The sequence below is a fragment of the Xenopus tropicalis genome, chromosome 8, assembly GCF_000004195.4.
Source record: "Xenopus tropicalis strain Nigerian chromosome 8, UCB_Xtro_10.0, whole genome shotgun sequence".
Lineage (NCBI taxonomy): Eukaryota > Metazoa > Chordata > Amphibia > Anura > Pipidae > Xenopus > Xenopus tropicalis.
The window spans coordinates 139185500-139211110 of record NC_030684.2 but is presented as its reverse complement, the minus strand read 5'-3'; the positions used below and the strand labels follow the sequence as shown (position 1 = coordinate 139211110).

The window sequence follows — 25611 nt, the reverse complement described above, 5'->3', positions numbered from 1 at the left end:
CCCCCCACTGGGGCCCCCACCACTCACTGACACCCTCCCTTGAGCATGTGTAAGTTAAACTTACTTTCAGTGCTTCGGGAGAGACACCGGTGGCCCCGGGGGAGCACCAACAGTGATTGGGTCTGGGTGGGTGGGGCCCACCAGGTCTTTTTCCTGGGCCCCACGAGCCCAGTCTGACCCTGGTTCTAGAAGAGAACTTGCTGATTAGTGTCAGATTGAATATGACTGTCTAGTGATGAGCGAATCTGTCCTATTTTGACGCAACATAAATTGTGAAATTTGCGGCGAATCCATACCTGGCGAAAAAAAACACTCATCCCTATGACCGTCCTATAAAATGTGACCTAGGGGCGCCACATATCGATGTTTAACTTGGGTTTGAGTCATAATTGCTTGTCTGGGATTCAGAGCTATAAAACCCTGACAAATCGCTATGGGTGGGAATCTCCATTCTGGCCAGTCTACATAGTCTACAAAGTCTTGGTATTTGAGTCGGATTGGTGCTCTTAGGAACAAGTAGACTTGGCTGCATAACCAGGAAATGATTGATGATTTGCTGATTTTTTTTTTGTGGTACCACTGTATCTATAACCTTGTATCTAGTTAAAGTAGGCTCTGGCCATATTCAAAGGGTCTGGAAATGTCTGGTTTAGAAGATGCCGTTCCAGAGGCGGAGCCTTCAAGTATGTAGATGGTAATTATATAATATGAATCTTGGAAAGAAACACAAAAATGTGACAGGAGCAGCAAAACTGAAAAGGAAGATGATAGATAACCTTTAGGAATTGTTCCCTAGATATAAGCAATACCTTCATTTTAATGTAGGGACCCATAGGGTTAACATGCCCGTATGGCTTTAAACCCTACAATTTCCTTAGTTTATGCTGTTACTGGGCACAGACCCATGTATCCGTTTAGAGTTTGCCTTATTGGTTATATGGGTTGACCACACCTCTTACACTCTCATATAGTGTTTAGCAAAGGGGTGGGGCTTCCTCTTTGGCTGCCTCTGTGTCTCAGGTGATGGTCCACTGAGCCTGGGATCAACAGGGCCCCAGTAAAGCCATAATGTACCCTAGAGTAACCATCTTATACTCTAGAGAAGTTGGGGACAGGGACCCAGTGAACGAGGACCAGTTAGATAGTTACTCTTGTAAGAGCACTTTCTAGGAGAGTGAGATAGAGAGGGAAGAAAGCAAGAGCAGTTTTGGCTCCACCAAGGAAAGTAGCTGGAAGTACATTCCTTACAGGCACTGTTGCCTCAGCATAGGGCCATGGTTAAGACACAGGAGACAGACAGTATCTCAACCCTGTTCCCCAGTTGGCTGTAGGACTCTCAAGCTAGGGGTATTCAACCTGAGGACTGAGGTATCTATCCTGACTGCTTCCATAGGGGTGCCAAGCTGACCAGGTACATTTACCCTGCCCAGTCTCCCAAAGAGGTGGGATAAACCGGTGGCATCCTCTCTTTGCTGTCCTCAGGGAGTACTATAATATAACATCTGTATGTGACTATATTGCAATAACCCTGCACAGTGATTGTCTTTGACAATAAACCAGTTCTACTGTTCAACTGCAAGAACCTTCTGGTGTCTATCTTTACTAATCTGCACTGCACACACCTACAGTAAGTTGTAGTTGCACTACACCCCGGGTTTCGCTGGTTACTTCCATATAGTGAAGGCCCATCCTGAGCCACATGTACCCAATGCTCTAAACCTAAACTAACCGTGGTTTGGCCTGTTTACAGCCACATAGGGGTTACATTAACTTCTTTTCATAGGCCTCATCCTAGTGCCTAGAATTCTATATCACTTTTACATGGTATAACAGTGGAAGCTGAACATAACTTTAACATGTCATGAACATTTTATTATCTATTGGTAGTAAAAGGCCCAAAAAGACTTTCCTTTTCCTTTAACTTAATGATGTAGAGAGTAATATTCTGAGACAATTTGCAATTGGGCTTCATTTTTAATTATTTGTAGTTTTTTTCCAATTTTTTCCAATTTTTGTTCAGCAGCTCTCCAGTTTGGAGTTTCAGCTGCTATCTGGTTGCTAGAGTTCAAATTATCTTAGCAACCAGGGAGTGGTTTGAATGAGAGACTGATATACAGTATTTATAGGAGAGAACCTGAATAGAAAATTGTCGCGAAAATAACGTTCATTACAAAAAAATGCATTCGGAGCATTCGTGGATCGATAAATCTGCCCCTTAGTGTACCTGAACTCCGGCCAGTAATGCCGGGAGGTCTTAACCTCATTTATCTCCCGTTGGGGCGTCAGACTGCCCTTTCTAGATACTCTGTCTATTCTCTCACTCCTAGAGTGACTATAACAGGTCTCTCTGAACTCTTTAACTGTAGCCTGTAGCTAGCCTCTTCACATGGCGGGGTCCCAGGACTAAAACCTTACACATGGTGTGTGTCATCCTTTTATACTGCAGCACACCACCATCTAGTGGTTTCTGTTAGAACTACAGGGAAACTCCCTTTTCACACACAAACAACTAGGACCACCCTTAGGTGTCCATAATCCCTAAGGCCGCCCTCTGGTGCCTGTCTAAAGGGGAACCCAACCTAAGGGAAAACAAGACCCACACTAGGGTAAAAACTATATTACAAGATAAATGTCTTTAAGAATATACATGTAATGGGATAGTAGTGTAGCGTACCAAATAATGATAGAGACTCAGGTGTAGAAACCCCAAGCCTGTCTCAAATAAAAACAATCCTAATCAATCGTAGAAGGTTAACAAGTCAGGCAAAATTCATGTAAACACAAAAAGCTCACCCAAGTCCAGGAGTTGTCCGGGTGCTCAAAGCCCCGAACCCGTATCCGAAGGGGAGAGAAAATCACAAAGCTATAAGTAGAACTTCAAGCGCGACCGGACACAGGAGTCTGCTTAAAAGGCGATCTTTATTCTTCCATTTAAAATCAAAATCAAATAAAAAAAATCTAATAAAAAAAAGCCTATGATTAAGTGCGCACGAAATGCGTCAGGCACTTTGATTTTAAATGGAAGAATAAAGATCACCTTTTAAGCAGACTCCTGTGTCCGGTCATGCTCGAAGTTCTACTTATAGTTTTGTGACCCAACCTAAGGGGCCCAAATCTTTTGGATCACTACACTATGTACCCAAATTTGCCTGGCAACCAGATGTGGAACAGCTAAAAAATGGAAGGAGTTCCCACCTCAACTTCCAAAAATAACAACCAAGATCTGGTGGATATCCACGATGGAAAAACTGACTGCACTTATACACGACAAAATGGAAACATACAAAAAGATATGGTCCCCATGGACCACATGGACTGAAAGCCAACACATCCAACAACCAACCCAATATATAGAATGAGCTATACACCAAATAATCAGAAGATGACTAGACTTATAAATGGACAATCCCAGAAGATAAACCCAGACATCAGGTTCAGAACAAAAGGAAAAATGCACTTATAATAATGATTAGGCGAGAGTCCACCCCCTCTCCACTCTTCCCCTCACCCCCTATCTGGGGGGTTTCACTACTCATCCGAGCAGCTTCTTCAGTTCAACTGACGGGCAGTCCTCAGCATATATACTCTTCCACTTTACAAAGTGCCATTGTGATTGGATTAGTGGAAGAGTACATATGCTGAGGGCTTCCCATACCAGTCAGTTGTATTGGATTAGTGGAAGAGTACATATGCTGAGGGCTTCCCATACCAGTCAGTTGTATTGGATTAGTGGAAGAGTACATATGCTGAGGGCTTCCCATACCAGTCAGTTGTATTGGATTAGTGGAAGAGTACATATGCTGAGGACTTCCCATACCAGTCAGTTGTATTGGATTAGTGGAAGAGTATATATGCTGAGGACTTCCCATACCAGTCAGTTGTATTGGATTAGTGGAAGAGTATATATGCTGAGGGCTTCCCATACCAGTCAGTTGTATTGGATTAGTGGAAGAGTATATATGCTGAGGGCTTCCCATACCAGTCAGTTGTATTGGATTAGTGGAAGAGTACATATGCTGAGGGCTTCCCATACCAGTCAGTTGTATTGGATTAGTGGAAGAGTATATATGCTGAGGGCTTCCCATACCAGTTAGTTGTATGTTTCATATGTAACTGACTATGTCATAAAACAAATAATAAAAACAAAGTTAAAAAAAATAACAGGAAGCTCGATAGCAGCTTCTCCTTTTTGATAGTAAGCCAGTGCTCAGTATGTGCCGGCAGCAAACACCATGGCCGCCCTGGTACTGATGCCTTTACTCTGTAAGTACCATTCATTCCATTCGTTCTCTGCCCTTTTGGTAATTTGCAAAAATGATATATAAAGCAGGTGCCTCCTAGCCGGGGTGAGAGGTAGACAGGGCTATGAAGCAGGAGTTTTTAGTGGCCAAGAGGCTTAATGAGAAAGGGGCAACGGGGAAAGAGGAGGAAGCAGAGAGAGAAATCTGACTCTCAACCCACAGGCACCAAGCCCACAACAAAGCCTAAAGAGCTAATCAGAAGTGTAAGGGAATAAGGAGGGTATAACAGAACATGTATGCTTCCCAAGATCCCTGGACTAGGTATATATTTAGGGGCAGGTTTATGACAATTCAAACTGGGGGGGTCATAATGAGATTCTTAGCACTTCAAACTTTATCACACTAATCAGTAAACTTTTCCTGAAATGTAGGAATTGTTTTAAAGGATAAGTAAACCTTTAAATAAGTCAAAAGGGATTCTGGGAACAAATTCCTTAAGGCTCTTAAGGCTCTTAGATTTACATGGGTTTATCCTATAGGCCAGTGCTGTCCAACTTCTGTTGTACCGAGGGCCGGAATTTTTCCGACCTACGTGGTGGAGGGCCGATAATGGAAGCCAGTTTTGACCACTCCCCTTTTTGAAACTGCACCCACTTGAAACCACACCCATGTTATCACATGACCATACCCATATTAATGGTTGTAGAACAGCAAAAACCTGCCATACTCTGCCTGCCCTACCCTGCCTGTGTGCCATACTCTGCCTGCCCTACCCTGCCTTTGTGTGTGCCATACTCTGCCTTCCCTACCCTGCCTGTGTGTGCCATACTCTGCCTGTCCTACCCTGCCTGTGTGCCATACTTTCACTGTGTGTGCCATTCTTGGCTGGTTTGTGCCATACTTGGCCTGTGTGTGCCATACTCTGCCTGCCCTACTCTGCCTGTGTGCCATACTCTGCCTGCCCTACCCTGCCTGTGTGCCATACTCTGCCTGTGTGTGCCATACTCTGCCTGCCCTACCCTGCCTGCGTGTGCCATACTTTCACTGTGTGTGCCATTCTTGGCTGGTTTGTGCCAAACTTGGCCTGTGTGTGCCATACTTTGCCTGTCCTACTCTGCCTGTGTGTGCCATACTCTGCCTTCCCTACCCTGCCTGCGTGTGCCATACTTTCACTGTGTGTGCCATTCTTGGCTGGTTTGTGCCAAACTTGGCCTGTGTGTGCCATACTCTGCCTGCCCTACTCTGCCTGTGTGTGCCATACTCTGCCTGTGTGTGCCATACTCTGCCTTCCCTACCCTGCCTGTGTGTGCCATACTCTGCCTTCCCTACCCTGCCTGTGTGTGCCATACTCTGCCTTCCCTACCCTGCCTGCGTGTGCCATACTTTCACTGTATGTGCCATTCTTGGCTGGTTTGTGCCAAACTTGGCCTGTGTGTGCCATACTCTGCCTGCCCTACCCTGCCTGTGTGTGCCATACTCTGCTTGCCCTATGATGCCTGTGTGTATGGCACACACAGGCAGCCTACAGTGACACAATACTGGCACTGCTCCTACAGTCTGCACAATAACTATATATTAAAAAACTTTTTAATTGCAGTACCACCTCAGTATATGTTCTTTTTGTAGTGTGCAGGGATTATTTGTGGGTTTCTACTGCTCCTGAGGTGTGAACAGGGGAACAATGGGGGTGATTACAGCCTGAGCCTGAGGTGTGAACACTGCAGGGGGGGAACAATGCAGAGATTAAAAGGTGTGAACAACACAGGGAATTACATATTTAAACAATGCAGCCTGATTAAAGCCTGAATCTGAGGTGAGAACCATGCAGGGGGGGCAGTTAATCACAGTACTGATACCATTTAAAGCTTACACAAGAGTAAGCCATCAAAGCAGCCAGACAGGTGGGGGGCCACACAGCGGGGGGTCGCGGGCCGCCAGTTGGACAGCACTGCTATAGGCTAAAGCTCACCCACTGGGTTATTAAAGCAAAAGCCGGGATAATAGCTGATCAGATTCCCAACTACATACCGGTTTCGCCCTTCTTGGGGCTCATCAGTGTAGTACAGGGTTTTCTGATCAGCTTAGGGAGAGCCAGGAGTGGGGATTCATGAACAAGTCCAAAGGGTTGGGGAGACTGCCTCATACGTATGCAAATAAGTCAAAGGGATTACCTTTAAACTAATACTTGCTCTGCTCAAAAAGAAGATGGTAAAGGGCAGTTGAGGCTTCTGATCTCTTTCCTGAGCAAAGCAACATCAGAACCCTTCTCTGTTTCCCTTTTGAAGGGATATCTCTCTGGCGCTACAGTTACAGCAACTGGCCAGCAGGTGGCTGATCACAAAATTCATTATATTGGCAGGTAATTAAACTTGAATAGCTCTGAAACTGAAAAAACGAAATAATTAATATAATGTGTGTATAGTATAGTAAAGTATAGAAAAGCTCCCTTAGCAATTTTATATATTTTGTCGTTTACCTGTTCTTTAATTTGGTATATTTATTAAACATTTTTTGTTCAATTATAATTGAGAATTCTGTAAGTCAGTCCAATGCGATGCAAGTCTCTATGGCACTCACTGCATTGGTAGAAATAATTTTTCCTGTAACCATAAATTAGTAGAAATGTGGGAAACCACGTGTATATGTGAACCATTACATATTCTTAGTGATGAGAGAATGTTTTTGCCAGGCATGGATTTGAAGCGAATTTCCACATTTCGACATTGGCGAATTGTTTCGCGAAACTTCAGCGAGAATCTGCCGGGAAAAAGTTTGATGCTTGTCAAAATAGGAGCGGTTGCATCCAAATAGGAGCAGTCACATCAAAATGGGTGTGGCCATGTAAAAAATAGGCGCAGTCACATCAAAAATAGGTGGTCACATAAAAAATAGGCGTGGTCACGTAAAAAAAAGACGTACTACAAAAATTTTGCACGACAAACGCATTTCGCATTTTCTTGTTGTTTTGCACATTTTTCGGTGAAGCCAAATGGGACAGATACGCGCATCACTATATTTTACAATAGAACATTACCGCTAAAAAAAAAAAAAAAAGATAGGATTTGTAAAGTTGGCCATACTTATAAACACAAATCTTTTAATTATAAAAAATATGTAGCTAAGACTAATGAAAGAAAATGAATAAAAGGGTACAGAGTGTCCATCCAAAAACTTATTTTTTGCCTAATGCAATTCTGTAATTCCAATTACATTATGTATTTAATGTACAGTGGAAAATTGCTCAGAATGATTTCCTTTATGATGCAAAAATAGTTTTTGGTTCGTGTCCTCGCCCTCAAGAGACCAATATATTTTACGATAATTTTTTTGATAAAGGCTGGGTAACGCGTTTCACTGAAAAACTTTATAAAAAAAAAAAGGTTTGGCCATAGCACTTTATCAGCTATTTTTACCCCGTATAATGGGTTGATTTTCCTGATTGTATTAGAAGGACAAGGATAGGTGTCACGATCTCCCTGTGGAGACGCCGTGGAGTACCAGGAAGTTGGGAGCTTGACGAATGGGTAACCTGGAGTGTAACCGTATACCACGGAATTTATGTCAGCGGTCATGATGATCAATGAAAGGAACTTTAATGAACGTAGTGAAGTAACAGTGCACACTATGGATATAAAGACTTGAATAGTTGGAAGCGGCAGGCAGAGACACTCCAAAATCAGGCCGAAGGTCAGAGCTAGCAGCAACCAAATTGAAGGGCAGAACCGGGAATCAGAGAACAGGACAAGGAAGGGCACCGGGGACCCGGAACAAGGCAGAGAGCAGGAACAGGACATGGAATCTGGAGCTTGGAACCAGAGGGTCAGAACCCGGGGAATCAGAGAACAGGACAAGGAAGGGCGCCGGAGAACTGGAACAAGGCAGAGAGCAGGAACATGACACGGAATCTGGAGCTTGGAACCAGAGGGTCAGAACCGGGGAAAGAGAACAGGACAAGGAAGGGCACCGGAGAACTGGAACAAGGCAGAGAGCAGGAACAGGACATGGAATCTGGAGCTTGGAACCAGAGGGTCAGAACCGGGGAATCAGAGAACAGGACAAGGAAGGGCACCGGAGAACTGGAACAAGGCAGAGAGCAGGAACATGACATGGAATCTGGAGCTTGGAACCAGAGGGTCAGAACTGGGGAATCAGAGAACAGGACAAGGAAGGGCACCGGAGAACTGGAACAAGGCAGAGAGCAGGAACAGGACACAGAATCTGGAGCTTGAAACCAGAGGGTCAGAACCGGTGAATCAGAGAACAGGACAAGGAAGGGCACCGGAGAACTGGAACAAGGCAGAGAGCAGGAACAGGACACGGAATCTGGAGCTTGGAACCAGAGGGTCAGAACCGGTGAATCAGAGAACAGGACAAGGAAGCGCAACCGGAGAACTGGAACAAGGCAAAGAGCAGGAACAGCACACGGAATCTGGAGCTTGGAACCAGAGGGTCAGAACCGGTGAATCAGAGAACAGGACAAGGAAGGGCACTGGAGAACTGGAACAAGGCAGAGAGCAGGAACAGGACACGGAATCTGGAGCTTGGAACCAGAGGGTCAGAACCGGTGAATCAGAGAACAGGACAAGGAAGGGCAACCGGAGAACTGGAACAAGGCAGAGAGCAGGAAAAGGACACGGAATCTGGAGCTTGGAACCAGAGGATCAGAACCGGGGAATCAGAGAACAGGACAAGGAAGGGCACTGGAGAACTGGAACAAGGCAGAGAGCAGGAACAGGACACAGAATCTGGAGCTTGGAACCAGAAGGGGGTCAGGAGATAATACCACAGGAACAAGGGAATCAGCGGCAGGGTCACAGAAACAGCTTAATGACCAAGCAAGGGGCAATGGTCAGGGAAAGGCTTATAAAGGGGCATGATTACAAGATGGGAAACACATGAGGATAACGAGGTGGGCGGAGGAAAGGGAACAGACAGAGAATACCAGAAGTGTGACAAGAGAATTGGTCAGAACCAGACCATAACACCTCCAGTGGCTCAGGAGGTAAATACAGTACATGTTGCCAGAAGCACATCAGCCAGTGTTTGAATCCTGAGTGATCCTGACAATAGGCGAGTCCAGAGACTGAAGATTTTACCTACTTTTGCAAAATTTAGCATTCACTTCCCAGTCTTGGGTTATATCACAACTTTCTCCTGCTCCCCCAGTATGGATCATACACAGAAGGCCATGCCAATGCTGGAATAGGTTCTGGGTTGGTGGATTTGACTTTAGTGAAGGCTCATGGGCCTCCCTTCTGATCCACATGTCCTAACTGAAACTGACAATACAAAATGGTGGGCAAAACCCTAATAAAATGGGGTAAGGAGGTCAGTGAAATTGTCTCAAAAGAAAATCTTTTTTGGTATAGGGAAGGCAATATGGTGCCCTACTTTATACCTCGAATCAAAAACATCACCTACTTCTTCAACAAGGAAAAGAAGGATAGTCAAGGAAGGGAATTTGGTGTTTCTTTGCAAATTTTTTTTTAGTGATGAGCAAATCTGTTGAAAAACGTGTCTTTTTTGGCACGACCGTGGCTATTTCGCCGTGACTGTGCCCATTTTGCCGCAACCGTGCCTATATTGCCGTGACTGATTTTTTTTATATAGTTCATTAATTAATTGTCACTTTCTTTTCTTATTATTTTTTTGTGTAGCCCACTAGGTTGTAGTCCTTAGTTGCTTGAAAATACAGCTCAGAAACTAGCAACTCATTTATAGCGGCTGCTGATTACTGACTTATGTGATATTTTGGTTTTATATTTCCGCCCCTAAACATGTTTGCTCATTTTTTACTCGAGTATAAGCCTAGTTTTTCAGCACCCAAAATGTGCTGAAAAAGTCACCCTCGGCTTATACTCGAGTTGGGTGCCATGGGTCCCTCCAGACTAGCACCCTGTGTTCTTTGTGTGCAAATCAGGCCCCCGCAACCAGACACTCCAGTGCCCTGGCCCACTCCCATACTTATTTCCCCTTACATCCCCTCCGGGACCGGGTATGCAGCCAGTTTGCCAATGTGCAATGAGCGTGGGGTAGTACCCATATTGTTTTTGTTGACCCTCTTCTCCGCTTACAGAGCTAGTTTAACTGTTTTTCTTTGAAATATATATTTAAAAACATATACCCCACTGATGCCTCAATTAATGTAATTGTATTGGTATTTATTTTGATTATTGAAACTTAGCAGTAGCTGCTGCATTTCCCACCCTAGGCTTATACTCGAGTCAATAAGTTTTTCCAGTTTTCTTAGGTAAAATTAGGTACCTCGGCTTATATTCGGATCGGCTTATACTCGAGTATATACGGTAATGTCAATGAATCGGCTGCCATTTTTTTAATATATTATTTCCTTCTTTGTACAAATGCAATTCATTACATGAAACACTATTCTAAAACATGTGAACCAATGAATGAATTCACTGTAATTTATCGGAATAATTAGAATAAATCAAGATACTTTTTAGTTTTCGTTTCTGATGTATTAATATAATCATAATCTATTTGTACATTTGAGTGCCCCAGTTTAACATAGAATGGAAATATTTCTTATAAAATTCTATCTAACAAACTCCAGATGTTAAACTCTGGTTTATTTAACAAAAGCGCTTTAACTTCCCTTATTGGAAAAGGTCTGTGGGATTAGTAAATTTCTGTTGCGTAAAACCTCCCCTTGCCCAACGCGGCGGCTCTATCCTGTAATACGTCTGTATAAGGAACCTTTTCTAGAGAAAGTAGGTAGAAAGCTCCAGTGGTTTCACAATTTCTATTTCACTGTCATCATCATGTTGTTAACTATATGCAGCCGGAAACCTCCATTAAAAAATAATGTACATTATATATATATGTAACCCTTGGCTGTAACCAAGCCAACAGCACGGCTAGATAGGTTTAGAGCATGGGGTACATGCGACTCAATCCTTCAGGATGGGCCTTCGCCCAAGTGACCAAACGGAGCTATGGTGTAATGCAACTACAACCCACTGTAGCTGTGTGCAGTACAGAATAACAAATGGGCGCCAGAAGGTTCTTGCAGTTTAACAGTAGAACTGGTTTATTTTCAGCGACAAGCAACTTGCAGGGTTATGCAATATACTCACACATCAGTTAGCATAGCAGTTTCTCTGGGGACAGCACAGAGAGGGTGCACCCCCGCTCTCTGGAACAGTCAGCTGGATACCACCCTCCTCAGGCCCCACGGCAACTCTGGATCAGGGTTCACACACTACCTGCCTCCTATGGCTAAACTGTGGCCCTACACTAAGGCAACAGTGCCTGTCTGGAAGGGACTCCCACAGCTACTTTCCTCTGAGCCAAACTGATCTTGCTTCCCTCACTATCTCACTCTCCTAGAAAGTGCTCCACAAAACTTGCTCTCTAACTGGGCCTCATTCACGGGGTCCCTGTCCCTGACTTCACCAGACACACTCTGGGGCACATGGCTTACTGGGGCCTAGTTCTACTCCAGGCTCAGAGGCTCCTTCCCCTGTGAGCAAAGGCAGCCAAAGAGGCAGCCCCACCCCTGCTAAACACTATATCTGTGTCCCAAGGGAGTGGTCCCAAGGGAGTGGTATTAACCAATACACACATTTGAACTCAAAACTGATACATGGGTCTTTGCCCAGTAACAGCACAAAACCAGGAAGCTGCAGGGTTTAAAGCCATAGGGACTAGTTAACCCAATGGGTCCTGTAACACCTATTTGGCCTATTTAAGGACAAATCCAGGCTAGTAGTGAAATGGAGAGCATGGGTTACATGCGACACTTAATACAAAGGAGTGAGCCTCCGCTATATGGGAGAATTAGGATGGAGCGAGGGTGTAGCAGAACTACAACTAGCTGAGGTGTGTGGTGCAAATAGATAAAATGGACGCCAGAGGATTCTTATGATCAAATAATAACTGGTTTATTGTACAAAGCAACTGGGTAGTGCAGCAGGGTATATACTCACAGTCACAGCAGTATAGGAATTGGTCACAATGGATAGTAGCAGATGTGACACTTAGGAACAGAATATCCCACTTGGAGGATGCACAGAGGATTAGCTGATACCCGAGATATAGACCTTTCAGAAGGGAGTGTTCCGGCCGACTGTGGTCCAGGGGAGAGCTCCTAACACTGGTACCTGGCGTCTAATAAAACCGGTCCCTAAAGAACGACAACAGAGCCAGGGTAGGCTAAACCCTTTTACAACTCCTGGTTGGGGCTATTAACTGCCCTTTCTAGATAAGCTGACTATGCTCACCACTCCTAGAGGGTGCTATTAATAAAACTGACTGTGCTGGCTTTTACCTCGTTCACGGGGCCCTATCCCCGACTTATCACTAGGGTATGAGGTCCCCTAGGGTACAAATGGCTTCTGGGCCTATGTTCTGGTCCAGGCTCAGTTGGGGCTCTGCCTAGAACACAGCATGCAGCCAAAAGAGGAAGACACTCCTTGTACAAGACACTATATAGTCTGCCAAGGGGAGTGGTCAACCTGGTCTAAACCTATAGGGGGTAGCCTAAGAACTGTAAACTGAGATTAGAGGGCTCTGCCCTATAACAATACAGATAAGATTAGATAAGGGATAACACCATAGGGAGCTTAACCCTATGGGTCCCTACAGTCCCTACATATATATATATTTTTGTAGGACAAAATGAAACATAGAAGCACATCTCAGTGTACATTAATGTCTAAATGTAAAATACTCCTCACTGACAAACCCCCAGGTGTAGTTCTTGGCGTAAATATAGGTGATGAGTAATGTTGAGTGAATGTGTCCTGTTTTGCCGAAAAATTAGTGAAATGTGGAAAAATGCCGAAAAATTCACAAAACGGCAGGAAAATTGGCGAAACAGCAAAAAATCCATGAAACGCATTTGTCACATGCGTCTTTTTTTGCTGTGACCGAACCTATCTTTTCCACAACTTTTTTGTTACTAACCGCACCCATTTTGATGCAACCGCAAATTTTTTTGACGCAGCCATGCCCATTTTCATGCGACCGCAAATTTTTTTGACGCGACCACAAATTCTTCTACGGCAGGAAAATTTGCGAAACAGCAAAAAATCCATGGAACGCATTTGTTGCGTGTGTCTTTTTTTGCTACGACCGCACCTATTTTTTTCGCAATTTTTTTTATGTGACCGCGACTTTTCTTGATGCAATTTTGATGCAACGGCAACTTTTTTTGATGCGACTGCGACTTTTTTTACCACCACTTTTTTTCACGCGCAACTAATTTTTCCACAGTGAATATTCGCTGAAGCTTCACAAGACAATTCGCCAATGGCGAAATGCTGAAAAATGCCGAAAAATTTGCAAAACGGCAAGAAAATTTGCGACACGGTGAAAAATTTGCGAAACGCATTTGTTGTGTGTGTCTTTTTTTGCTGTGACTGCACCTATTTTTTCCATGATCGCAACTTTTTTTTTTTGACGCGACCACTACTTTTTTTGAGCGCAACAAATTTTTCCACAGTGGATTTTCGCTGAAACAATTCGCCAATGGCGAAATGCAGAGTTTCGCTGCAAATCCATGCCTGGCAAAAAAATGTGCTCATCACTACTGATTTGATACTAATTATTGTTAATTCAATTGAATTCTTATATTTATTTATTGCAACAATTTCAATATTGTCTCTACTTTTATTTACAGTTATTTGTATGGACACTGTAGGTAAGTTTGTTACTGCAGTCAATAACGGATACGTTCCCCTTTAAATTAACTCTTAGTATAATATAGCCATTAATATTCCGAGACAATTTACAATTAGTCTTAATTTTTTTTTTGTTATTTAGCTCTCCAGTTTTGCATTTCACCACTTATCTAGTTGATAGGGTCTTATTTACCCCAGCAACCAGGCTGGGGGTTGAACAATTGACAGGATTATGAATAGAGAATAGAAAGATAAGGAATAAAAAGTCACAATAACAATAACATTGTAGCCTAGATTAAAGGTGCCCATACACGGGCCGATTCTAGGGGCTGATATGGGTCCCTTAGACCGATTCGGCAGCTAATTGGCTCGTGTATGGGGACTACCAATGGGCCTGCCCGACCTATATCTGGCCAGGCTAGAAGGGCAGGTTAGAAAATCAAGTCGGATCGGGGACTGCATCGGCTCGTTGATGCGGTCCCCGGACCGTCTTTGCCTATACCCGTCATTATAATTTGATCGTTTGGCCTGTATTTGCCTGGATTCTCCCGATATCGCCCACCCGTAGGTGGGGATATCAGGAGAAGATCCGCTTGCTTGGCGACATCTCAAGGTGTATGGGGACCTTTAGTCTGTTGGGGGTCAGTGACCTCCGTTTGAAAGCTGTAAAGAGGCAAAAAATTAAAGCAAATAATCCAAAAACTAAAATAAATAAAATAAAAACCAATTACAAAGTTGCTAGGGATAGGAGATTCTAAAGAAATTACTGTTAAGGGGAACCACCCCTTCAACATTACGAGCCAATTTGTTAATCCCTCTGCTGGCTCCTTGTTCCTTCCAAAATTCAAATGGAAATACAGGTATGGGATCTGTTATTTGGGACACTTTGAGACCTGGTGCCTTTCCATAACTGGATCACCATAACATAAAACTACCAAAAAACAATTAAATATTAAATAAAACCCAACAGGACTGTTTCACCATCATCATACTGTAGATTGATGCATTTAAGTTCCCCCCAAGAGCTGTACAGAGATGAATCCATCATTCACATCAGGCCTTGTCCCAGTGGAGATTAAATTCCCAATCATGTTCATACGCAGTAGGGTCATTTTTTTGAGGAGCCAATTAACCTACCTGTGTGGGAGGCACCCAGGGTACCTGAAGGAAACCCACGCAGATCGAGAAGAAAAAAGAAAGTTTCATGTGATTTTTTTCACCTTATAGAGTTGTTCAGCCCCCCACAAATAATAGTGAGGCCAGCTGTAGTAGTAGAAGGAGATCACATGACCATAACATGTGACACAGAGCCGCGCAGAGGGAGTACATGGCTGCAGTTTGCCTTCTACAGAAACGGTACCAATGTGCAGGGATTCAGTTCGTTCAACCAATATGGAGTCCCCTCGGCTCAGCTGGAGGATTCTGGGAATTATACCTGTGAGGTACAGACTCTGTTGGGCAGAAGGAGGAGGAGCAATGGTATCACTATCCAGGTACAAGGTGAGTGATGAGTAATTTCTATTCGGATTATTAATCACCTTTGCAGCATTAGCTTCTATGTCAGATGTTGAAATAATAGAAATAAATTCAGTGCTTTTCGTGTTCTTCTCTTGTAAAAGAATTGGATTAGCTCCTCGGTGCTCAATTTTTCTAATATTGTTCTTGAAAAATTCAAGTTTTTCAGAAATTTTCCCCCCAAAATTGGAGTTTTTCGAAAATAACTCCCATAATTCGTGATTTATTAATGTTTAGTTCGCTTTTTTTGTCAATAAAAAAATTCGGCAGGTTTGATCTGTCGGGTACCATTGAGTCCTATGGAGGCCTATAGAATAGTAGAGGAATAGAATGGTCAGTGACAGCCTGTCCTTGAACTTTCAATGAGAAGTTAATTCCCTCATTGTTTTCTGTTTCACCTAGCTTCAAGAGGAAGTTATTCCCCCCATTGTTTTCTGTTTCACCCAGCTTCAAGGGGAAGTTATTCCCCTCATTGTTTTCTGTTTCACCCAGCTTCAAGGGGAAATTATTCCCCCCATTGTTTTCTGTTTCACCCAGCTTCAAGGGGAAGTTATTCCCCTCATTGTTTTCTGTTTCACCCAGCTTCAAGGGGAAGTTATTCCCCCCATTGTTTTCTGTTTCACCCAGCTTCAAGGGGAAGTTAATCCCCCCATTGTTTTCTGTTTCACCCAGCTTCAAGGAGAAGTTATTCCCCTCATTGTTTTCTGTTTCACCCAGCTTCAAGGGGAAGTTATTCCCCCCATTGTTTTCTGTTTCACCCAGCTTCAAGGGGAAGTTAATTCCCTCATTGTTTTCTGTTTCACCCAGCTTCAAGGGAAAGTTATTCTCCTTATTGTTTTCTATTTCACCCAGCTTCAAGGGGAAGTTAATTCCCTCATTGTTTTCTGTTTCACCCAGCTTCAAGGGAAAGTTATTCTCCTTATTGTTTTCTGTTTCACCCAGCTTCAAGGGGAAGTTAATTCCCCCATTGTTTTCTGTTTCACCCAGCTTCAAGGGGAAGTTAATTCCCTCATTGTTTTCTGTTTCACCCAGCTTCAAGGGGAAGTTAATTCCCTCATTGTTTTCTGTTTCACCCAGCTTCAAGGGGAAGTTATTCCCCTCATTGTTTTCTGTTTCACCCAGCTTCAAGGGGAAGTTAATTCCCTCATTGTTTTCTGTTTCACCCAGCTTCAAGGGGAAGTCATTCCCCTCATTGTTTTCTGTTTCACCCAGCTTCAAGGGGAAGTCATTCCCCTCATTGTTTTCTGTTTCACCCAGCTTCAAGGGGAAGTCATTCCCCTCATTGTTTTCTGTTTGACCCAGCTTCAAGGGAACTTTATTCTCCTTATTGTTTTCTATTTCACCCAGCTTCAAGGGGAAGTTAATTCCCTCATTGTTTTCTGTTTCACCCAGCTTCAAGGGAAAGTTATTCCCTCATTGTTTTCTGTTTCACCCAGCTTCAAGGGAAAGTTATTCCCTCATTGTTTTCTGTTTCACCCAGCTTCAAGGGGAAGTTAATTCCCTCATTGTTTTCTGTTTCACCCAGCTTCAAGGGAAAGTTATTCCCCTTATTGTTTTCTGTTTCACCCAGCTTCAAGGGGAAGTTAATTCCCCCATTGTTTTCTGTTTCACCCAGCTTCAAGGGGAAGTTAATTCCCTCATTGTTTTCTGTTTCATCCAGCTTCAAGGGGAAGTTAATTCCCTCATTGTTTTCTGTTTCACCCAGCTTCAAGGGGAAGTTATTCCCCTCATTGTTTTCTGTTTCACCCAGCTTCAAGGGGAAGTTATTCCCCTCATTGTTTTCTGTTTCATCCAGCTTCAAGGGGAAGTTAATTCCCTCATTGTTTTCTGTTTCACCCAGCTTCAAGGGGAAGTTAATTCCCCCATTGTTTTCTGTTTCACCCAGCTTCAAGGGGAAGTTAATTCCCTCATTGTTTTCTGTTTCATCCAGCTTCAAGGGGAAGTTATTCCCCTCATTGTTTTCTGTTTCACCCAGCTTCAAGGGGAAGTTATTCCCCTCATTGTTTTCTGTTTCATCCAGCTTCAAGGGGAAGTTAATTCCCTCATTGTTTTCTGTTTCACCCAGCTTCAAGGGGAAGTCATTCCCCTCATTGTTTTCTGTTTCACCCAGCTTCAAGGGAACGTTATTCTCCTTATTGTTTTCTATTTCACCCAGCTTCAAGGGAAAGTTATTCTCCTTATTGTTTTCTGTTTCACCCAGCTTCAAGGGGAAGTTAATTCCCTCATTGTTTTCTGTTTCACCCAGCTTCAAGGGAAAGTTATTCTCCTTATTGTTTTCTGTTTCACCCAGCTTCAAGGGGAAGTTAATTCCCTCATTGTTTTCTGTTTCACCCAGCTTCAAGGGAAAGTTATTCTCCTTATTGTTTTCTATTTCACCCAGCTTCAAGGGGAAGTTAATTCCCTCATTGTTTTCTGTTTCACCCAGTTTCAAGGGGAAGTTATTCCCCTCATTGCTTTCTATTTCACCCAGTTTCAAGGGGAAGTTATTCCCCTCATTGCTTTCTATTTCACCCAGTTTCAAGGGGAAGTTATTCCCCTCATTGTTTTCTATTTCACCCAGTTTCAAGGGGAAGTTATTCCCCTCATTGTTTTCTGTTTCTATTGCTTTATCTTAAAAGAGGCAACATTAAATTTAGTATATAAAGTACAATTAGATGTTGATAAACTGGGAAGTGATTTTACTACTAATAATCCATCCCTGTCCTTCTCATTAGCTATTGTCTTGGCTTTATTGACCCAGTGAGCTTTGTAACCCTTTTCTTTAAAACTCTCTTCAAGACTGGCACATTCTTTTTTAAAAAATCTTCTTTTGGCCCATATTTAACTCTTCTGCCTTTGCTATACTTGCTTTTTATTCTATTGAACTAACCTATATTTAAGAACTCTATTTTTTTTAACATCTTTCCTTATCATTACTATGTTTTTACATGGTTTTATAAGCAACTGCCTGAACTGAACGTTAATTTAATATCATAATAATATTCGTCAGTGGTTTATATACGTTTTTTATATTTCCATAACTGTTGTTCTTAATAGTTTTGAGAATGTTTACATAATTAGTATCATTATAGTTCTATTATATATATTTTTCCCACTAGATGGCGCTAGGCTTTCATCAGAGTCTTAGGGGTTTATTTACTAAAGTCGTAAAAACATTGACTTTTTCGATGCGTCGCCACGAAAATACAGATTTTTTTTTTTTACATTTTTATTTTTATTAGATTTTAACAAGTATCCAACTTAGTCAGTAATGGCATTTTAACAAGTACAGTATCAAACGTAGAGTTATACAACTGTTCAGCAGATTATTAATCAGATATAGAAGAAAATACTGATTTTATCACTTTGTCGCTGCAACAGTTAGAAAAAAATCGTGATTTTTAGACAATCCCAGCGAAATCTGTGACGTTTCGAGAAAAGAGAAAAAAACTTCTACATGAACTTGGCAAGTTTCAGATTCAGATTTTTAGCTGTTTAGACACAAAGTAAATCTCGGAAAAGTCACCTCGTTTTTTCTCTGCAACTTTTTCGAAAAAAATTCAAATCAACTTTATCAATAAAATTCAGTGGTCAGTAAATGAGCCCCTTAGAGCTGACAATAGAACATGCTGGACCAACATGCGCACTTCATTCCTTGATTTTTAATGTGTTAATTCATCATACGTCAAGCATCTAGCACAGTGATCCCCAACCAGTGGCTCAGGGGTAACATGTTGCTCCCCAACCCCTTGGGTGTTGCTCTCAGTGCCCCCAAACCAGGGAGTTATTTTTGAATTCCTGACTTGGGGGCAAGTTTTGGTTGAATAAAAACAAGATTTCCTACCAAATAAAGCCCCTGTAAGCTGATAGGGTGCATAGAGGCCCCTAATAGCCAATCACAGCCCTTATTTGGCACCTCCATGAACTTTTATGGTGCTTGTGTTGCTCTCCAAGTCTTTTTATATTTGACTGTGGCTCATATGTAAGATAGGTTGGGGATCCCTGGTCTAGCACAAGGCATACTCATGGAACCTCCCTACCCAGGAAGGGAGAGGTGTTGCAGAACTATACCTCTCACTGCACAAACAGGATTTCTGAAAGCCAGGAGTCCTTGAACCTGAACACAAATTATACAGTCAATTTATTTGTGCAATTATGTTATATAATACTGGACAAACAGCCAATATGGTGCAAATGAAACTGTCAATTATGTAAGTTTATGCAGTGGGGATCTAAAAATATATAGTCACTTTTTTCAATAAGGCTACAACACTAACCCCACTAGGGATGTAGCGAACCTCAAAAAAAAAGTTTGCGAACCCGTTCGCGAACTTACGCCAAAAAGCGCGACTATTCGCGAACTTTGCGAACCCCATAGACTTCAATGGGAAGGCGAACTTTAAAACCTAGAAAAGCCATTTCTGGCCAGAAAACTGATTTTAAAGTTGTTTAAAGGGTGCCACGACCTGGACAGTGACATGCAGGAGGGGGATCAAGGGCAAAAACTTCTCTGAAAAATACTTTGTTGACACAGCGTTGCGTAAAACCGCAAAGGCAGCTGGCAGACCTAGCGGAAATACGCGGCGTTTTTTGCTATTTCGCACTATTAGCACCATGGAAACGGGATTTGCTTACACCAGTACTAGGCTGAAAAACGCCATGTGTGGCTTGTGCAGCGTTTTTATGCCGAGAAAAAACCAGGGAAAAAAAACGCAGCGGAAAAAAAACCGCGGCGAACCCAAATTGCGAACATACGTGAAAAGTCCACGAACTTCCAAACTTGCGAACACCCAATGTTCGCGCAAATTAGTTCGCCGGCGCACAGTTCGCTACATCTCTAACCCCCACAGCATTCACATTTCTGTGAGTTTCAGATGTCACCTCTCTGAAGAGTTACAAAGTGCCATTGTGATTGGTACACAATGAAAAGTAAGTAATGTATTTCAACCGCCTATGGGTCTTCAACAGGGGTAAAAAGCTATACAAAACCAGACACACATAGGCAGACAAATATGTCGAAAGAGGTTTAATGAAGGCAATAATCCATCCAGCTGAACCTTGTTATAGTTTCTGGCAGCACTGATTCAGAGAAGTAGAGTTATTGCACATTGCGGTACATGCTGTTTAGATACTGATGTGTTCCAGTACTCACAGCCTTGTATTTCAGGTGACCGTGGGCAGGAGAACAGTATGAGGGATGTAGAACAATCTGGAACTTCCCCAGGTGAGCAAATTTATATGCAGAGATTCTGTAAATGCAAGGTCTAAGGATACATTCCAATGGAGCAGCCTGGATAAAGTTTCAGCTGGAAGAACCGGGGCAATTTGATAGGAACAAATGTCTACACTACATATTTTGTGTAGTGCATCTAATAACCACATCAAGAAGGACTTGAAAGGACACCTGTCAACCTAAGAAATAATTCCAAATTCTAAAAAAAAAAAAATAACATAGTATATAAATCATATAAATCATTTTTCCTTCAGTTTTGGAATTACACAATTGCAACAAGCAGGCAGACGCCATTTTGTGGGCACTATTATTAAGGCAAGGTTTGTATCACCCTAAAATCTTGTTTCTGTGCCGGAATGGGGGCCTGATGCCCATGCACTGGCTGCACAATTAGATGGTGAGAAGGGAGGGGGAAAGTAAGTGCTTAATGGAAAGTAAAAGTAATTGTCTGCCCCCCTCTATTCCTAAGGCATAAAGGCGGGGCAGGCAATATATGATTAACAGCTGGGATTTTTAAATGCCTTTATAATAGTAACATAGTAGGTTAGGTTGAAAAAAGACATACGTCCATCAAGTTCAACCATAATGCCTATATATAACCTGCCTAACTGCCAGTTTATCCAGAGGAAGGCAAAAACCCCATCTGAAGCCTCTCTAATTTGCCCCAGAGGGGAAAAAATTCCTTCCTGATTCCAAGATGGCAATGGGACCAGTCCCTGGACCAGTTTGGATGTGTTAATATAAAAATGAGTTTGGGTAGAACGCATTAGAAAAAGAACTATAAGCACGGTACATTTTACAACCATATTTTAATATATTGGTAACCATGTTCTATTTCTGCTCATTCAAGCATTCAAGCATTTTCCATAGGTCACTCCACTGACAGGTGGATTACTGCTTATGGTGTAGAGGAGGGCCCAACTGGATGTGTTCATGGCGCTTAGGTGTTGCTACCAAAGGCAATGTGTACCATTAGCCTAAATATACGAAGAACACATTATTAATGCCTAATATTCTGTGTATTTCCTTAAGGACATTAATCCACCTTATTTTCCCCCAGGTGGAACCCAAAGAGGAATTCTGCAAAATACAGTGAGACTGGTATTGGCTGCAGTTATATTCATCATTATATTGTGTTTTCTCTTCTACCACATAAAGACAGTGGCGATAGGTAGAATTATGGATCCCCAGGCTCCCCTGCCATCCAAACTAAATGCCACCTTGAACCTGCCACGTACTCTGCATCAGCACTTTGCATCTCCTGCAGCCTTTCCACCCTTACAGCTTGGCCCCAAGGCCCTGCTCCCTTTGGCACCAGTGAACAAAGTGCAGGGAGGGCCAGGAGGGTGGGTTCATAGGATATGGACATGACAGGGGGTAGCGGGTTCATGCTGGGCCCCATCTCTATATGCCCTCCCTGGGTGCGGGGTCTACTGCCTGTATAGTTACACTACAGGCAAAGCAAGTAATGTATGGACAAGCGGCAGAAGGTAGTAGAAGACAACAAGATGGAAGGGAATGGGCTTCATCTCTTTGTTTGTACCATTTCTGAATTGTAAGTGGAAAGGTTTCAACCCTCTATAATGTGTGTTCATTCGACCATAATCATTCTTATATAGTTGCCCCTCTTCAAATATACAGGCATATTAAACCCAGAGATAGAGATTCAAGTCACGGGTGGAAACACCAACTACTTGTTCATCTAATCTTAATGTTACAGAGTCCTTCCATGTTACAGAGTCCTTCCATGCTAAAGATATCAACTGTTTTCTAAGTTCTGAATTCATTTAAGAGGCTCTGTATGCAGAAGGTATTTCTATAGCAAAAAATGTCCCTGAACATGGTCATAGTTACATAGGGTAGAAAAAAAGACCATCAAGAGTCCATCAAGTTCAAGTTCAAAGGGACCAGATGACCATATGAAGTGGTTGGCCATTCTGAAGCTTTACAAATAAACATTCAAACATTTAGAAGCTATTTGTAAAAAATAATTTGATGATTTAGTAATAGGGGTCTATTTTGCTAACCATCAAACCTATTACTGAATGACCAGAACCAATAAACACAGGGCAAACAAATACAGACATGGCAGAGACAAAAGTCAGGACAGATAACAAGTCAAGAGTCAAAACTAGGTAAAGGTAAGAAGACAAGTCAGGCACGGGTCAAAACTGTAAGCCAGGGGTGGGCAAACTATGGCCCGTGGGCCACGTCTGGCCTGCCGACTCTGGGTGACTGACGAGTGGAAACAGTGTAACCCTCAAATGAGGGGTGGGCGTGTCCTAACAATCCCTTCCAGAAGCACAGTAGAAGGGGAGTAGCCAATCACAGCCCTGCAGTCACACAAGCAAAGACAGGCTTCAGTTCCCTTTCAGGTCAGCCCAGCTGCTGATTGGTTCCTGTCCTACAGTGCCGCCGGCCCCTCTGCACAGCCTGGGAAAGGAGGCAACAGGAAGTGGAACAGAGGGGCTGGACTAGTGGGTTTTAGGGAGATTTTTTTAAAAATTAGCCCAAAACACTTCTTTTTATCGCACATTCCTTCTATATTTAGATGAGTACAATTCAGTGGTGCAATATTGTTTTTTTTTTACACAATATGTCCGCTTTGAAGCTTACATCTCCCACTATGGAGAACTAATCGGGAAAACTCCGCTGTTGGTCTATTTCTTTGGTCACTCTACCAGACTAACCATAACATAAATAGAACCAAAATTAGAAAACTGTACTGAGAAAGAGATAAAGAATATGCACACTCATTGGTTATTTGTAAATCATTCTAATGATGACATTTATGATTGTTCATTCACCTATAAGACAATCGGACTCATTATCAACAGCGGCAAGATAATGATTGGTTCAAAGCCAAGCAACCCTTATTAGGATATAATTATGCTTTATAAAGACATAGTTACATAGGGTTGAAAAAAGACCAGAGTCCATCAAGTTCAACCCTTCCAAGTAAACCCAGCACACACACACCTATACTTACCTATCTATACACTCACATACATAAACTATATATACAACCACTAATACTAACTGTAGATATTAGTATCACAATAGCCTTGGGTATTCTGATTGTTTACTCAACTCAAAAAATTCAGGATTTTCGAATGTAAACTCAAAATTTTCATATGAACGATTCAAGCATTATCGTGTCATTTTATAAATACAGCAATGATTATATGAGTATAGTATAATTTGAGTATGAGTATAATTTGAATTTATACCATGTTGAGTTTATACAACTTTGAAGGCCAGAAAAGGATCAAATTTGATTAAATAGGCCCCTTAGGGGCCCATTTACTTACTCACGAACGGGCCGAATGCGTCCGATTGCGTTTTTTTCGTAATGATCGGTATTTTGCGATTTTTTCGGAAAATTATCGCGACTTTTTCGTTACCAATACGATTTTTGCGGAAAAACGCGAGTTTTTCGTAGCCATTCCGAAAGTTGCGATTTTTTCGTAGCGTTAAAACTTGCGCAAAAAGTTGCGATTTTTTCGTAGTGTTAAAACTTGCGCAAAACGTCGCGCCTTTTAAGTTTTAATGCTACGAAAAAAGCGCAACTTTTCGCGCAAGTTTTAACGCTACGAAAAAATCGCAACTTTCGGAATGGCTACGAAAAACTCGCGTTTTTTCGCGCAAATCGTATTGGTAACGAAAAAGTCGCGATAATTTCCGAAAAGTCGTAAAGGCGCCGAAAAAAATCGCAAAAAATACGAAAAAGACGCAAAATGTTCGTTTTCCAATCGGAATTTTTCCAATTCGGTCGGAATTTGTGTCTTAGTAAATCAGCCCCTTAGTGTATAATATACTGTCCGTAACCGACTATACTGTATTTGTGCAGCTTTAATACTTGCCCCTCTATACCAGGTGGGGTTAAAATTGGATTCAGGCTTTCATTCTCCCTTCCAGTGTACCTAAACTGATCACATAAAATGTTCATGGCCCCAACCTCATTATTTAAACAACTGGGACCCCAGCCTAATCGGTTATTGGTTGCTTTATATGTTACTCTGTATGTCCAATGTATGTAACCCACTTATTGTACAGCGCTGCGGGATATGTTGGCGCTTTATAAATAAATGTTAATAATAATAATAATAATAATGTAGAGTGTAAGCTCTTTTGGGCAGGGCCCTCTTCCCCTCCTGTATCGGTTACTGATTGCTTTATATGTTACTCTGTATGCCCAATGTATATAACCCACTTATTGTACAGCGCTGCGGGATATGTTGGCGCTTTATAAATAAATATTAATAATAATAATGTAGAGTGTAAGCTCTTTTGGGCAGGGCTCTCTTCCCCTCCTGTATCGGTTATTGGTTGCTTTATATATTACTCTGTATGTCCAATGTATGTAACCCACTTATTGTACAGCGCTGCGGGATATGTTGGTGCTTTATAAATAAATGTTAATAATAATACTGTAAAATAAAAGGATATTATAAGTCACAGAGGAGTTCCATGGCCATATAAAGGTTATTTATGGCTCCTGTATATTATATAGTGAATAAAGTACCCCCTATTGTAACATATAGGGATATTATAAGGCACAGAGGGGTTCCATGGCCATATAAATGTTATTTGTGGCTCCTGTATATTATATAGTGAATAAAGTACCCCCTATTGTAACATATAGGGATATTATAAGGCACAGAGGGGTTCCATGGCCATATAAAGGTTATTTGTGGCTCCTGTATATTATATAGTGAATAAAGTACCCCCTATTGTAACATATAGGGATATTATAAGTCACAGAGGGGTTCCATGGCCATATAAAGGGTATTTGTGGCTCCTGTATATTATATAGTGAATAAAGTACCCCCTATTGTAACATATAGGGATATTATAAGTCACAGAGGGGTTCCATGGCCATATAAAGGGTATTTGTGGCTCCTGTATATTATATAGTGAATAAAGTACCCCCTATTGTAACATATAGGGATATTATAAGGCACAGAGGGGTTCCATGGCCATATAAAGGTTATTTGTG

General features: G+C 42.2%; 1 protein-coding gene across 1 annotated transcript; it reads left to right on the top strand.

The window, feature by feature from the left end:
• The first annotated feature begins 4214 nt into the window (after window positions 1-4214).
• LOC116407070 (Fc receptor-like A) lies at window positions 4215-22585 on the top strand. Its single transcript, XM_031892401.1, has 5 exons — window positions 4215-4263; window positions 13885-13905; window positions 15113-15385; window positions 20547-20603; window positions 21673-22585. Exons 1-5 carry the CDS (start codon window positions 4233-4235, stop codon window positions 21981-21983), a joined length of 693 nt encoding a protein of 230 aa, XP_031748261.1. The 5' UTR covers window positions 4215-4232; the 3' UTR covers window positions 21984-22585.
• The last annotated feature ends 3026 nt before the right edge of the window (window positions 22586-25611 follow it).

What these genes read in the sequence shown, in the direction of transcription:
- LOC116407070 (XM_031892401.1), top strand. Translation starts at nt 4,233, where the DNA reads ATGGCCGCCCTGGTACTGATGCCTTTACTCT. An exon ending in TATCACTATCCAGGTACAAG is followed by an intron (nt 15,386 to 20,546) that starts GTGAGTGATGAG and finishes CTTGTATTTCAG; the next exon opens with GTGACCGTGGGCAGGAGAAC. An exon ending in ACAATCTGGAACTTCCCCAG is followed by an intron (nt 20,604 to 21,672) that starts GTGAGCAAATTT and finishes ATTTTCCCCCAG; the next exon opens with GTGGAACCCAAAGAGGAATT.